Source organism: Harpia harpyja, chromosome 4 (assembly GCF_026419915.1).
Source record: "Harpia harpyja isolate bHarHar1 chromosome 4, bHarHar1 primary haplotype, whole genome shotgun sequence".
NCBI classification, from domain to species: domain Eukaryota; kingdom Metazoa; phylum Chordata; class Aves; order Accipitriformes; family Accipitridae; genus Harpia; species Harpia harpyja.
The window spans coordinates 73600469-73617383 of NC_068943.1; the positions used below are offsets into that span (position 1 = coordinate 73600469).

Sequence of the window (16915 nt, forward strand, 5' to 3'; positions counted from 1 at the left end):
TGGTTAGTTGGAGTGTTAGACCTCTGTGCTACTGATTAGAAAATATATAGCTAGCATTATGGTTTTTTTAGTATTCTTAGTGACACTATTTTCACAATTTATTGGAAGCAGATATTTTGCAAACATGCACCCCAATTACTTCGGACAGAAGGGATTAAAAAAACCTTTGGAGGCTAACTGCCTGAAATTCCTCTGTACTAATATTAATTTACTATTTTAAATACTGATTTCAGATACCTGCATATCCCTTAAACAGTTTGGTATACTTTGCCATGTGTTGTTTCTTAAAAGATGCCATTTATTTGGAGTTACACTTGTAAAGGAGATGCCTAAATGTACTGTATTTCAGTGTAAATGAGTCACCCAACTTGTTTATTTATCCTTGAAATTGAGAATCAGATGACTAGATTTTTTTTCAGGACTGTCTCTCAATGTTTCTCCAATGTGTAGCATAAAGTGACAGTAATCTTCATTAGGGTTAATGGGCTGCTCTAAAAAAAACTTTAGTAGTGCTCTCACTTTCAGTGATGCACTGCATGGTTACAAATTATATTTGGTTTATGCTCCTTAGAGCAGTATTAGAAGGATCAGTCTCAAAAAGAGATCAAAACAAACAGATTTAAGTATTTGGTTGTCCTTTTTGAAATAAAAAAATTGGCTTCCCTTTGAGAACTGAACTCAATAACTATTTAATGGACTTCCTCTGCTTTAAAACACTACTCAACTCTTTTCCAAAAGTTAAAGAATAAAAGGTAAGTTTCATCCAGCATATATTGATAGCAAGCAGACATAATCACAATACCACATCATAATAATAATCCCTGTAAAACACCTGCTATCATTTTGTTCCTACCTTCTCCTCCACATTTTGCTTTACTTTCCTGTTAACACCTCAGGAAGATTAGGCAAATGACTTGTCTGGTGAACATAATTTTTTAAATCATTCAAACCACTCTTAGAGCATTGTTTTCTACAAGAGGCGCAAAATATTCTCACTTCTACTTAATCAGCTAAGAAAGTTATTACTACGCTATGGTGTCACTTACCCTGTAATAATTATCTCTGGATAACTCTGAGTGATCAAACCCCAGTTGCCTCCACTGATAGGCCATTCCTGGAAGATTAACAAATACACTGAGGAAGAAAATATCATACAGTGCAAAGTTAAGCCATTGAAATTACTGCAGATACTGCAGATTCCAGTATTTCACAACTTCAAAAAGTAATTAGACATATCGACTGCAGAGAAAAAAAAATAATCAAGGGCTATAAACAACACCCCTGCTCCAGGAAGTCCCTTAGCTTCCAGTGATACGGCAATCAATGGGAACACATCAGGAAAGCATGACTATAGGCTTGACATATGCTATATCCTCCCTAGACATCTGCTATTAGCCACTGTCAAAGACAGGATAACAAGTCAGATGGATCTTTGGTCTTAGTATGGCCACTCTTATGTTGTTTAGAGCTGTTGATTTTCAGTATTTTCAAATACATATGTATGTAGTAGATGTTGTACCTTCTTACTGTAACCTTGACGTTTCTGTCGAGCGCCAACTGAATAGAGTGCAGGTATGAGGTCCACAGGACAATCGGCAAAATATTCACAACAGGTAACCGGAGATTCATGTATAGTCAAAGGATAGGGATTCTCAAATATAGGGTACCTTTAATGGATGAAAGAGGAAGACTGTTAATCTAAGAAAAACTATTTTTTTTTTAATGCAGAACACAAGTAAAACACTAAAGACTAAGTTTGCGTTCTTTTCATATAGAGGAAAATAAATGCATATCAAATTAGATTATGAACAAATATACTATGCAGCTTTACTGCTCATCCAGTCTGCTATCAAGGTACTGCAGTACTCTAGACAGAACCTAAAGTTTTTACTGTTTCTAGAATATTTCTAGAACACTGCTATTCCCTATAGTTTCCCATTTTTAAAAGCTTACTATCTTAATTGCCTGTGGAAAAACTGAAGTTACCAAGTTCTAGTTGTAGTAATGTGCAGCTACGTAATTATTTCTAACTCTTCAGTCTATTCTTCCAGGGAGAAAGATGGGAAGACTCCACTTCCTACTTTGTATTATTATACTGTTCTTGGACAAAGTCTTCCAGCACTTTTCATAACCTACTTGCAACTCCAAGATCACCTTCTGAAAGTTATAGATAGCAACACTCCATTACCAATTAGAAGCACACACACACACACACACACATATACTCCCCACCATCACCTCCATCAGAAAAGTCACAGAGCCTTAATGAGGAAAAAAAGCCACTAATAATAAGAGGTAAATACATCTATGTTCCAAGAAATTTATCTCCAGAGAAATGCATACTATCCATATGCTTCCTCCCTGCTTTTTTTTTTTTTTTTTTTTTTGAAGGGGGCCAGAAGGGACACAGCCTCTTAACTCATCTAAAGGAAAAATTATCAACAACAGATGAAAATAGTCTGCATATCAATAACTTTATACAGAGCTATCTGGAAAGCTAAAACAATATTCTAAAAATCAAATGGAAAAGAGGCTTAATTTTAACAAAACATGATAAATCCATATGACACAGGGCAAAAGGAAACCTCCTGTAGCAAAAAAACTATTAATTGCTTTTCAGGTGTGAAACAACTAATACTTTGCAAGTCAATTGTAACAAAGACCATCGTAAGTCTTCTAAAAACATAACTGCTGAAGATTTTTTAACATGAAATGGAACAAGCCTTAACATAACTTCAAATTTCAGGCACTGCAAACTTTCACTTAAGAAAAAAAGCCTTATACAAACCTTTTTATTTCAAGCTCTTTAAAACTTGTTTTATTCATCTTTCAACATACGAATGTTGGAAGCTTAATGCCATTGGTATATCAGAAACAAGTTTTGGATACAGCATATGGCCATGTAACATTGGGAAAAACTAAATGAAATTGCTCTGTAGCTGCAGAGATATTAGTACTAAACTTGACCTTCTTCCAAATTCAATAGAGTCTTCATTAGCTAAGGTATCACCATTGACTCTGAGGATACATATTTACAGGTTTTTGTTTTGCCCTAGAAGGATGTTCTTCACAAGGATTTTTTTAATTCATTGACCACTGGTGACTTTTAATCAGGAACACTACAAAGATCTTATACATCTGGTTCCTCTGCTACTAATCCCTTAATAGTTAGTTTTTACTGCCTATACTAATTTCAAAATCCTTGATAGAAAAATTTGTAGGATCCAGAATTTTTAATCACCACTTAGAGTATAAGGACTGTTCCATGGACAAAGTAACAGGAGACTCAAAATGGGTTAGACAAGTATTAGTTGTGAAAACTGTAATAGGATACTACTTTTAAGCAACCTCTTACCACTTTAATAAACCAGGAAGTAGATGTTACCATTCTCATTTTACATATATGATATTTATTGCATCAGTATTGAGTTACTTTAAGCAAAACAGATAGCAATGCATTTGGCAATAAAATCAGCAAGTATTTATGTGGTAACAACAACACTCAGAGTCAGCCAAAATTACCTGCCTTATCTGAATAGTTGTTTCCCCTGCTCCCTTCCCCAAAATTCTGAGCTCCCCTCATAGCACTAAGGAATCAACTTCAAAATAAACTGTGATAATTAAAAAGCAGCAGCGATCAGTAATTTCTGTCAGTCAATCAAGCCTGGAAAAAGTCACATAATATTCTACTCATCTACTACATATTAACCTGAGAAAAGTTGATCTATAAAGATACTCAGTTCTGCTGAAGAAACCTTATATTTAATATTCAAAATTTTATGTTCTGGACAGAGAGGTATTACAGTAGATTAAAAAGCTATAGAGCAGAACAACAGAGAACAACAGGCTGATCACTGCAGGCAACCATTAAAGAGACTACACAAGATTCTTACCCATTTTGTGCAAGGTCAATCAGTACTAAGTCCTTTTCTAGAAGAACAACTACAGCGTATGGTTCCTGAAAGTCTGAAAACAAGAAAGAAAAAAGTTACTTATTGGTAAATGTAGTTCTTGCATGCACAGCCCCAAGAATGTGATCAGGCCTTGCACTCTTATCACTGAGGAGTAGAAAAGCCACTTAGATGACTATAGTTTCTGGAGATATTTTATACACTCACCCCCCTGAATACTCCAAGTTAAGTTTGGAGAAGCCATAGTCTCCCTTTAATTCAATATTTTCAACTCTCTTCCAGTTTGCTAGAACCATTTAAATAGCTCAAATAACAGGAAAAGGAACATGCAGAGGAACTTGTATAAGCAGTATTCTTGAGAAAGAGCCAATTACTGAACAATAACATCCTCCCCCCCAACCGCCTTTCCTCTTATTCAGTGGGGTTTAAATTCTAATTGCTTACAAAATGGATTGAAAGACAGCTGACTTGACACTAAAATAAGAAAATTGAAAGAGTTTCCAAAGTCTACCTTTCCCTCTTTCAGGCAGACCTCAATTCTGAGCTAAGCAGTTTTATATACTCTGCTGGAAGTTGACAGCTAAAAACATTGAAGTCATCGGCACTATTAAACTGGGACAACTACCTAAACTGTGATAAAAAAAAATCCCCTTCTACAGAAGAGAGATTACAGGTTAGTCATGAACTTCATGTGAGTACTGGAATGAATAAAGTCACTAAAAGTTAAGAGTACTACACAAATGCTAATCAAGATTTAGCATTGACTGGAAAGGTCTTATGTGCTCAAATAAATATTAATGAACACATCCGCTGCAGTAACTATGGCTTGAAATTGTAATGCTACTTTTTGTCTGCATGTGCTTTCGGGATTAAAAAAAGGAAAAACCATGGAACCAGTAATTGGCATTCTTCTAGAAGCAAAATAGGTTTTATAATAAACTATTGTATTATGATGCTTCGGGAATAAAACATACTTCAGACAATGGGGATAACAGATGTTGCTGCTGCCATCTGATCCCCAGAGATAAAACAGAAAGGCAATAGTAAAGAATATTCTGATGGGATAAAACTCCAAAGAGAACAGGTCAAAGTACTGAGAAAAATCTTTACAGAGCCTACCATTAGGATATGGTGTTTCACAGAGGGTTAGAAAATCAACAATAGAATAATCCATTTCTAGCACAGCAGTACTTTTCCCATGCATAACTGTTAAACAGGGTCGTCTTCCTACAGTGTCATATGACAAGCCTCCTGAGAGAATGATGAAAGGCTCCCTGGAATAAAGCAGAGGCATTTAGGATCACACCAAGATAATACATTAAAAGAGGCAGGGCGGGTTTTGTAACCTTATTATAAGGTTCAATGAGATATCATTAAGCAGAGATACATTAAGAATAATGCAAACCAGCTCTCCATGCAATTTGTGGCTTGGGTATGTGTTTCAAAACCTAAAACCTGAGATTTAGAAGACTATAATTCGTCAGACATCTCTTCCAGACCTTTTGTTCTATATTGCTTATTTAACCAATCTTTGCAACTACTTCCAAAGATGAGATTTTTTTATTTAGTTAAACTTCAGAATTGTTTCTTTTCTACTGAACTGCAGATTCAGATTTGCCAACAGCCCCATTTATCCATACTATAAAATATTCTAGCAGGATCAGGAAGAAATAGTCCCATTTTCTTCCTGTACAGAATCATCCTAAATTTTGAAGGATCAACAATTTTGTAAACAGTGTAAAGTAATTTTGCAGTCACAATAATATGACTGTCTTGAAAAAGCAACCGGCTGCTTGATAAGCTTCAAAGACCTAACGTCTTTTAAGAAGCAAAGACATAAATAAATGCCCATAGTTATCTCATTACACACTTACTTTAGACATTTTATACATTCCCCCCGCCCCCAACACCACACACAAAATTCAAGGAACTACTCTGCCATAGACTACTCCTCCTGCATAATTAAATGGCTGAGTATAGCAAAGCAAAAATATTTCTTCTAGTCTTGAAAAAAGGTTAGAGGCTTCCCTTAAAATTTTTTTAAAGTCTTTACAGAAACATACTTTTAAACACATCCACATTTTCTCTAATATGTACATAATATATGTTTTAGTATTTAATTATTGAAAAACAAGATGAATATATTTGTTTTGCTAGGTATTTTCTTCTTTCCTGATTATCAAAAGTCATCACTCATTTTAATACTATATATGTTTAAAATAGGGCATAATACCTTTTAAAGAGCAGACTGTTTATAAGTACACAGCTCAAGAAATTCCACCCATTATTGACTATTGCCTCAAATTCCAGGTTATATTTCTGGAGGAAAAATAGGCACTTAGAGTGTGAAATTCCTCTGATCTATGTTTATGCTTACTTTAGGTAAGAATCCTTTGTTTATGTCTACCTTGGAAGCAGCTACTATGTCAGTATCTGGAAAAAATTTGTAGGGGAAAAAAAAAAACCAACATCCTGACACATTGTGAAAAAGAAGCTGAAGAGATCTTGAATTTTTGGTCTTTTTCTATAACACCGTATTTCCCATACTGTCTAAACTGCCTTCACTAGTTAGCATTTGAAACACAAATGTGACAGATTAGGTACATCTTTCTTCTTCAAAACTGCGTATGAAGGGTTTAGTTTATGCACATGCTGCCCTTCATGAGTTTAAGGCTTGGCTGAAATGTGCTCTGTGTTTGTAGCATTGAAGGCAAACCAGACCGAGATAAGCTTTCAATTTCTACAATTATTGCACAATCTGCCTGATCCTTCAGAAAGCCCTATGACTGAAGAGTTGATAGCATCAAAGAGTTCTGCTGGCTGAGGAAGAGACCTCAAAGGAATGGCCATAAATTAGACCATGGGTCCACCGAGTTCAATATCCTGCCTCCAACAGTAGCCCAAAGTTTATTTCTAGAAAAGGAGTAAGTTTTCTCCAAGTTTTCATTTAATCTCAATTCTTCATACTGGAACTTCAGACAATCTTTTATGGTCAGGTCCATGAAGTAATTTCAGGGAAAGGACAAACTTTAATTTAAGCCACTATTTTTCAGGATGCCAATGAAGAAAAAAATACTGGTGTGATATACTTGCAGTATCTCATTGTGCGGGAATGATTTTTTGCAGTATTTTTTGTCTACACAAAATCATTAGTTTTTTTTAAACAATAATGCTGCCAGGACAATTTGTAGTAATTATTAGATTTGCGGGTTCACCAAGATCAACTGACAACGAAGTGACAAATTTCAGTTTCTAAGTTTCATACATCACAGTGAAAACTGCATGCTGGTTTCTCCTGGTTTTATTTCTCAAGGTAATCACATTGCTTTGGGCAGGCTTGCCAGAGTCTGTATCCTTATGAAGCAAAGAATGGAAGAGCTAAAAACAGATCACACGGATCTGTCACACGGATTTTTCACAGATGAATCAAAGATTAAAGTTGACTTTAGTCTGCCAGAAAGACTAATACAGGTTTGTGTATGAACTTTTAATATTTTTATGAAACCATGGATTTACCATGAACACAAGCTGTGTGTTTTCTAATTAAATATTTAGTGTTGTCCTTCAGTTGTGCACTAACCTTTTAATATGTATCACATGTTAAATAGAAAGACATTATTTAAAAGAAAAAAAAATTGTACTGTACATAATAGATGAGATTGCTCCAACTTTGATAGTTACATTTTACCTATGTGAAACAGTAGAAAACATTTAACAAAAAGCAGTGCTCAGCTCTTAGAGAACTGCTATATAGCATTTTTAGCAGCTGATAATACAGAGATTCTTCTTTGAAACAGTTCTGCTTCAGCAGGTTTGGAAGCAATCCCTTTACATTAATTTCCTCATCAGTTAAACCTGTAAAATCACTTGGGGAACACTATAAAAAAAATTCACTACATGGGAGGCAATGTTTCATTGAAAAGAATTTCAGAGAACACAGTATTAGGTCTTGCAGCATATGAAAACATAATACAACTGAGAGCTGAGTGGCTCACAAGCCTGGAGGAGGTTTCTGCTCAATTTTAAAAGTAAACTGTCAAATGTTGGGCAGTTTCTAGCAATCTGGATGTGAGCCAGAACAGTATATACAGAAGCCAGGCCATTGGTACCAGTTGGCTTACTTTTCAAACCATGGGTGAATTTGTCAAGTTAATCCCTAGTAGTAAAAGTAGAAAAGACTTCAAGAGTTAGTTTAGCTTAAGACTAGAAATCTTGAAGTAGTAGTGAAGATAAATTACAAATTCATTTTGGGAATTGTGCTTTTGAACCAACAAGCTCACACAAAAAAATAGTGCTGTTCAAACTAAACTAACAGATCAAGAACTTTTACTTATCTGGAGACCTTGTTGTTATTATTATTGTAACCCCTGGTTCCCAATTATATACATCCATCTTGCTAAGAGGTACTGCTCTACAGTTAGTCAATGACAGCTGCATTAGCTACCAAGACGATACCTTTTTTTTTTTTTTTTTTTTATGTTTTACAGGGACACTTTTGAACTCTAATTTCTACCCAAAGCTCTAGTAGCAAAGAATAAGCTTGGGCAATTTTACCATAATCTTAATATCAACCAGAGTAAATACTGTAAGGGACTGAATCTGGAGGAGTGGGAAATGGCATTAGGAAGCTCAAGAGCTTCTCTAGTTTCGCTTTAGACAGAAAAGTATGCATAAAAGGCAACATGGAAACCATATCAGGAAGCTCAAAAGGTAAACTACCTTTGGAACTCACTGCTTCAAAAAGGGATAGAGTATTTTAGATGAACTTAAATGGCTGGAGAATAATGACATTATGCTGTGGGATTAGAAAATTATGCCAGTTTGCTCAAGGAATATATCAAGAACTTGCCTTTTCTACTCCATAGCCCACATACAGGACTGTCAATATTAAATAGCCAGAAATAAAGGTACAGACATACTATTGTTGTAGGGTAAACAACTTTGGCTTTGGAGACTTCACAGGCACTATCTGCAGTAGACTTAAAAAACCCCCAAAACCTAGCAACAGAAAAACCACAGACTGCAAAGATAAATAGGTAGTCTGTAAGAACCAGAAAAAGCCTCACACTGTCCTGTTTCCCCAACTCCAGCTTCATAATATGGAGAACTTAACGGAGGAAAAAAGTGAGAAAAGATTAATAAGAGCTGCAAAAGTAGAAAGAATAGTGTCTGTAGCCCCTACTACAGGTTGCAATCAGTTATGTTCCTTCCTTCTGTGTGGTTCTGGACACCTTTTCTCAAAAAACCAGTTTATTAGAATTAGAACCAGTAAAGAAAACAAGTAAGATCACATCAATGAATTGTTTTCTGCATGAGGAGATATTGAAACAAATCTAGATCCTAGACCACTCTGGATAAGGAAGGAGCAAGAAAGAAGAGGTGACAAAGATGTTAGAGTTCCATACAGAGCACGGAAAATGTGAACATGGAATGGTTACTCACTGTTTTTCACAATAAAGAAGTTAGGTGAAATAACTTGAATATACATTAAACAGTACCTCTCAAAGATGTTGTAAGCTTTTTTGTTTTCTTTTCTTTTGTGGGTTTTTTTTGGTTTGTTTTTGAAGAACCGTTAGAGCAGACTGTTACAGAAGCAAGTTTGATTAGTTTCTTATATTCTTTCAGTATCTAGAAAAAATTTGGTCCTGTGCAGAAATTATTCTCCTCTGCACTACAGAAATTAAACCATGAACAACAAATGATAGTGCTTTACCTAAAAGTCAAAATTGTATCATGTTCATACCTAACCAATTTCAATTGGTAAAGAGAAAAACTCAAAATTTTAAGCATTGAAAGGTAGTTCTGCCTTGCCTTAAAATTCTTGTAAGACTACAATTGAAACCGAAAATTCAAGTATGAACTGAAGTACATGTAGAAGTTAACGAATGGAGATTTTCAGTGCACTGCTTCACCACCAGTGCAGATTGTGGTTTTTGTGGGTTTTTTCTTTTTTTTTTCTTTTTAATTAAAGTTCTGGAAGAGTATCACAACAGTTACAGATTTATAAGTGCACTGAAGATGAAGAAAATATTAGAGAGAAAATACTAAACTGAAATGCATCAAAACATTCAGTTTGGATGAACACTGGAAAATGAGAGGTGTAACAAAAGCCCACACTAGGAAGAAGTCTCCCCATAGAGCTATGTATTCTTAGAAATTATACTAGAATAAGCTCCTCTCTAAACTGTGTGAAAAGTCAACTAGTTTTCACATTGTAATGTTATAATTACATAGAACAAGCTTCAAACTAATCTTTTCCTTCAGAATGACTATTCATAACAGAAGGCTTTTGATTGCAGAAATTGTAACTTGCTGAAGCTGAGACTACTTTTGCTTATCTGTATCTTTCTTTAGATCAGCTTTTGACATTTCAGTTGGAAAAGAATATGCAGACAGATGTAGACTGCTACAAGTAAAATATGGCTTTCCAATTGATCATAGATGTTCATACATCTGGGAGTTAGCCACAGTCTTAAATTTCTGTTTACCTCATATTAGCAAACAATAAAAATACACAAAGCCACTGATACTGTATGTATGGGTATACTAACATATAGTAGAAAACTACATTACATCAAGTAACAATCTTCTATAGATTTGAATGTCTGGAAAGCAAATTAAAACAATACATAAATCTCCCCAAGTAAAAGAAAATTTTAAAAATAAAAAATCAACCTTTACAAATAGCTGAGCAGGTTTCATTTATATTTTATCTTTATATTGCACTTTTTACTCAAACTCTTCAAACCACTTCAGAACCATAAATAAAAGAAATTCCACACAGTTTTTGAAATCCTTCAATCCTAATGGCAGTGTTGGTAACAAAACATGCTACTCAAGACACTGTAACTCCATCTGAGCCTCTTGTTGCAATTACTGCTTCGTTACATTCTCAATGTGCATAATTAGGCACAATTCACTGCATAAATTACAGCACTCTACCAGAAAAGCTTCTGTCAGTAACATTTTTAGGGGAGGAACACATATTCAGAATTTAGAATATTTGCATCAGGCTACTATTTGTCAAAGTTCAGTTTTTCAGGTCTGTGCTTTAGTGTCTTCTGTGCTTCAGGAGCCTTTTTTTCTTTAATATTCTCAAAAGATTGAGCAAAAATACACGAGTTTAGTAGCATGGAAGAAGCATGTAGATAACGCACTAGCAGTATCTTTACCCAAGTTAAGGTTTGTATAAAGTAGTTTGTTCACACATGTTTTTGTAGTTTATTCAGCAATTTACCTGATTTACCAAAACTATTTCAGCTGTTTTACCATAGCTTAGCACCATCAAGATATGTATCCCAACAACTGGAAAACAAAGTACATTCCCAGAGAGCTGCATTTATTTTACATATGTTAATTTTGCATACAAAACAAGTCTTACCCAGCTCTAGTTGTTTTATATTCCACCTTAAGAATAGGTTTGCAGGGTTCTGGCTTCTTTCCATCCTTCAGCTGCTTTCCTAAAGTAAATTATTTTCTTATATTAGACTTACAGTTCCATAACATCATGACAAATTATGAAATTCACTATGCAACTTGCAGAGTAGAACATTCATACAAACATATATTCAATACCTCTGACAATTACGGACTATGCCTTGGAATAATATCATTAAAGATTTGTTAAAACTCAATACAACAACCTAGAATATTTAGGTCTAGGGTTTTTTTCATTGGTGGGGTTTTTTTGTTTGTCTGGGTTTGGGTTTTTTGGGTTTTTGTTTGTTTGTTGGGGTTTTTTTTTTTGAAGTGTTGTAGAATATTTGTTTTCAAAACCAAAACAACTTTTTTAGGGGAGGATTATAAGTAGCACTAAGATTTAAAATTTATCTCGTGTCTACCATTTTGCAATCAAAATTGGTCAGCTTACAAGTAAAAAGAGGTTTATTCTGAGTGTTATCCTTAAAGGCTAAGACCTGAATTTGAACATGAAGGCCTGCTCTCTCAGCTGTGCACTATTAGCAACTAAAGCTTCTACAGATACAATTTCCCACGGAGTCAGTAGAAATTAAGAGTACGGTGTAAATATGCATCTTTTCTATCTGAACTTTAATAGAAATGTGAGCCTCTGGACTTGCTAGAGGCTCAGAGAGGCAAACCAGGATGCTCAACTATAGCATCTTGTACTACAGCTGTAACCTCACAGATTATCCTATTACATTCACACTTAAGTATCTGAGGTAAATAAGTTCCTAAGACATGACTTAGACACATACACACCATGCAAACCTGGCATTTGTATAGAACTTTTTTTGAAGAGCAGCAGCATATTTCACAGAAGAACAACATGTAACGTTAATTTCCTAGATTAACATTAATGCAAGACTTCTGAGAAGAGGGAACATCTTACCAGATGCTAGTCTTACTCTGTTACAAATCCTTCCAAGAATTTATCTGGTAATCTACACATTAATACATGAAACAGATGCTTGCTTATATGTATTTTAAACAACATATGGGACTGTAATGTCAAGCAAAAAGCAAGCCCTGCAAAATATGCATTAGTTAATTTTGAGTTCAATGCCATTGTGTGAAAGGTGAGCTTAAAGTTCAGAGATTTAGACAGAACTGCAGTGATTTGGATTCTTATTTCATAAAGACTTTTTTTTAATGAAATCTATGGGAATTTGGTATGACAGAGAAAGTTTTTTTACTTGCACTGCAAGTGTATTTCTAATACTTGGTTTTGCAAAACACACTTCTATTAAAAATAAGCTCTCTGTTTTAAGAGCTGTCAAACACAGTGGGTATCCATTTTCATCTTACCGTGTGGAGTGATTGTCTGGAAAGGTTTGGTAGGAGATTTTACATTCCATATGGTCAAGGTACCATCTGAATGGCTACAAATAAATTGTTTTCCTTCATGATGCCAAGCCACAGAGTGGATAGCCTATGCAAGAAAAGAGAAAAACCAGAACACTGTACGTTGAGTATCTTAGTATCATTTTATCCTTACTCCTTCCTCAATGACATTAGACAGCAAAAGGAAATTAGAGAAAGTACTAATTAAATCATACTGCTTTTAGTACATCTTAATTTACCCATGGTAAGTTTTTGGTTCGTAAGTACTTCTTTCAGATATACCTTATCCATAAACATGTCACTACAATGAAGACAGTATTTTTCAAGGGGAACAAAATCCTCCTCAGTGTAATATTAACATATTTTTCAATGGATAGCATGCACAGAATAACTGCAAGCACTTATTTGAGCTTTCTAACCAAAATCTTTTTTTATCAGGAAAAATACACTGTCCATACAAAAAAAAAAAACCCAAAAAACCCCAAACCACCAAAAAGAAACCAACTATCTACTTCATGGGATTATTAGGTCAAAGTTTTAAATGGCATTTTGAGATGTCTATGTGGATATGCACAAGAGGCAAGCATGGGCTGAGAACCTAAGTAAAACAAGAATTGAAGTAATGATAAGATGTTTTGGAAATGATGAGGAATAATGATAAAAACAAAATATTAGCTTGAATAAGCATTCTAATGTTGCAATGGCAGTATTGAGGTACAAGAAAGTGTAGGAATCTACTAGTAAATCTTTCCATGAATACAGAAACACCTTTATATTCATAAAATTAGGAATGGAATGATTAAGCCATGCCACGTAAAATCTTACTGCAGAAAAAAAGCTGACTAAATGAAATCTAGTCGCTGCCTTAAGGTAAGAGAAGAGTAAACAATGAAGCAGAGAGTACAAATAAGGCAAATAGATTAACTAGTAAGAAAAGATTGGTGCCATTTTTGTTTCCAGTATCTCTCTTAGTACACGGAAACATTATGAAACCATTAGGTGATGTGTGAGGGAATTTTAGTTATAGCATGAAAATATCAATAAACAATGAAAACCCAAAGTATTTCTCTACTACCCAAAAGGTGCAGAAAGAAGTATTACCTGCTAGAAGTATGGAACTTTGATATTTCTGACAAGGTAGATTTGCTTATTACTTATGGTAAAGACATTACTCCAGAAAAACTGAAAGCAGGACCTGAATATGTGAAAGCTGATGGGCTGTACAATACCATCTTTTGAGTGGACACACTCAGAGATTTTGTCTGTAAGCAGGGCTTACACTCACCCCAGCTTCTCGGGTACATAGGGATTTCCTCTGTGAGGAAACCCAGGTGCGTGAGTAGTAAGGAACCCTAACTAGCAGTGAAAGCTTAGGCAGTAAATTACTAGGTGAAGAGCAAATCACATAGAACAGATATAAGCTAGCTTTGCCTAATTGATTATACACAGATCAGATCTTCACATTTTATGAGATTATACAGAAAACCAAGACAGTTTCCAGCAATGTGATTGGGAGAATCCAGAGATTAAACACAGACAGAGGAAAATTACTACACCACATGAGTGTAGAGTCTCTGGTAATAACTTTTCCAACTTAAAGCAGTAGAAGATCTGGATATCTGTAAACTACAGATTAACTAAGTTTAGTATTTCTTAGTGAAATTTAATCTTGTTCCCTATGTAGTGTGGAATCACTACAGATTTTGTTAGAAGACAGATTCAGTGTACCAGTATCACATCTATACCTATGTAGCTCAGAAACCTAGACATCTCACATGAAGTCTCCTAGAGTCAAAGTGAAATAGTCTTGCTCGTTCTAGCTGTAAAATAAATTTTTATTTAGCAAATAAAAGCGGGTATTATGAAAGAAATTTTGCATAAATATTGAAAATTTGTTTTTATTTACCAACATAGTACCAAAGTCAGGGATCAGCAAGTTTTAAAATGCAGACTCAGTAAAGCAAAGGTTGCATTTCAAAAAGCTCTTTTCACTAAGAAAAGAAATTATCTGTACTATGACTAGCAATACAATGTAATAAGTATGTTTTAAATACTCTCCCATGTGGAGTCTAACCCTGACAACAGTAGGCAGCACATAGTGTAAATAAACGGAACAGGTTTTGATACACATTTATGTAGAAATAGGTCTTAAGAACCAGTAAGAAAGCAAGCTTTATAGAAGGATAAATCTAAGAAATGAACACTTTTTCCTTTTCTTGAAAAAGAAGGTCAAGAGGAAGGAAATGCAACACCCCATTACTGTTGAAACTGCATTAATGCCTAAGAACATAGAAAGATCTGATAAACTGAGCACAAAGGAGAAGGGTGACTGCTATCACTTGATTTCTGCAAGGAACCTGATGAGATGGAAAGAACACTCAAAGAGAATAATGAGGTCTTTGGCTTTATAGCTATTTATTGTCTAGTTTTAGAGAGCATCTGGTTACTTTTAGCAATGCAGCTAAATATCACTTAAAGCATAACAAAAATACATGTTTTATGTAGTTTTAAAATAATCTAACTAACAATTCTGTGGGCTGCATGTGATAAGCTTTGGTACAGAGCACTATCCTTTGCTGTTACACAATTCACAACTTTTTGTAAGCCTGAAAAATAAAACCAGACCTGTAAGTAGCTGTAGCATAATCTCTAGGTATGCAACAGGCTAGCATATCTACAGTGACAAGTCAGTTACAATGAAAAAAGTACAGTAACTTTAGGTGGCACCAGTTGGTTGATATCAATAGCCTCAATCACCAAAACAAAACTGATAACTGAAAAATCATCCCAATACTCAAGAGCAAAAGTTTTGACATTTTTTCCAGGGTTAATATTAGTGCTAGAAGGAAAGCATAACATCCAAGATAGAAAAATCAGTCAGAAACCACTGAGGCTGCAAATCTATACATAGATTCTTAGACACTAAAAAGCCCCTAGGAGTAATATATTTTTCCAATATTTTACACAAAACTTACTGATCCAGAATAAAACTCTCAGTTTTAATCATAATTCTCATCTTGACTTAAAACTTCAACAGGTACTCTTTTCGTACCATAATGCAGCAATGTGCTTAAATCAGCTAGTGCCAATTCAATCATCTCAAATATTTTTGTGGAATATATCACTGGTCATACGGATCCCAAACAGACAGTAATCCCTTATGACAAGATCATGCACTAGTACCACAGAGGACTGTTACTGTATTTAAGGCACAAGGTGTTTGTATCCTTAAGAGGAGTTGTTTGCACAGGTAACTCAAGTCCTGACCTCACTAACATTCTGAATCCTTCTATTTACAAACACGCACCGAATAAAGGGAATCTTTACAAGAACTTACACAGAGAATGCTCTCTAAAAAAAAAAAAACCAAAACCAAAACCAACTATCTAAATAAATCTTTACTTAATTATAACTAACGGTTTCTTATTAAAATTATTCCTACTATCCCCTTCACTTTGATTCGAAGTTAAGGTAGCTGTTCTGGACTATATTGAAGTTTGTTTTAAAACTTCTGAACTTCTGAGACAATTATGTGTTGGGGTTTTTTTGGCAGGGGTGTGTGTGGATATCAAATCTTACTGTTTTGAATAACAAGCACAGCATGATTGACTGCGCTGTCCTACATATGCCAAAACTTAACCAGAAACATATAAATAAACCATCCTAGAGTATTAAGTGGAGACAGGCTGTGCACAAAGGAAGCCTCACTTTCACCATCTGTTCCAGAAGGATTATCCCATGTGGAAAAATGACTGCTATGCTGCCTGCAAAGAAGGTGAACATATCTGATTTTCAGAAGGAAACATTCCTGCAGCGACTGCAACAGTTACCTGAGGGAGACTGTAGGACTGTGAAGTGCAATCACAAACAAGAAACTGAAAAAGTCTGAGGAACAAAATTAAAAGCATTTATACGCAAGTCTCCTACAGAAATATCTTAAGTAGATCACTAGCTTTTTAAAGGGATTAATGAATGTTTAAAAACATTTTATTAAATTCAATTTTACTGCTGCAATAGCTTGTCGATATCCCTAGAAATCACTATTATTTCTTGGTTCTTTAAAGAGGCAGAAAAATTAATAATTCCAAATACAGCCCTACAATTTAAGAGACAAGTTCATCAATAAAGACCCAAGTTTTGATTGTATTTTTCCACCAAGGGATTTAACTGTTTCAATTCATAAAATACTTATACAAAAAATC

At 34.7% G+C, this 16915-nt stretch overlaps 1 protein-coding gene across 14 annotated transcripts in view; it reads right to left on the minus strand.

Moving 5' to 3' along the window:
- Positions 1-16915, minus strand: part of STXBP5 (syntaxin binding protein 5) — a 123871-nt gene that overhangs the window by 46215 nt on the left and 60741 nt on the right. For all 14 annotated transcript variants that reach the window (XM_052784781.1, XM_052784780.1, XM_052784777.1 and 11 more), the window contains exons 8-13: positions 12678-12801; positions 11293-11371; positions 5031-5185; positions 3894-3966; positions 1520-1667; positions 1047-1114 (exon numbers count right to left, since the gene is read on the minus strand). In XM_052784781.1, coding sequence (XP_052640741.1) covers positions 1047-1114; positions 1520-1667; positions 3894-3966; positions 5031-5185; positions 11293-11371; positions 12678-12801 — 647 coding nt within the window. The remainder of the gene's footprint in view (positions 1-1046; positions 1115-1519; positions 1668-3893; positions 3967-5030; positions 5186-11292; positions 11372-12677; positions 12802-16915) is intronic.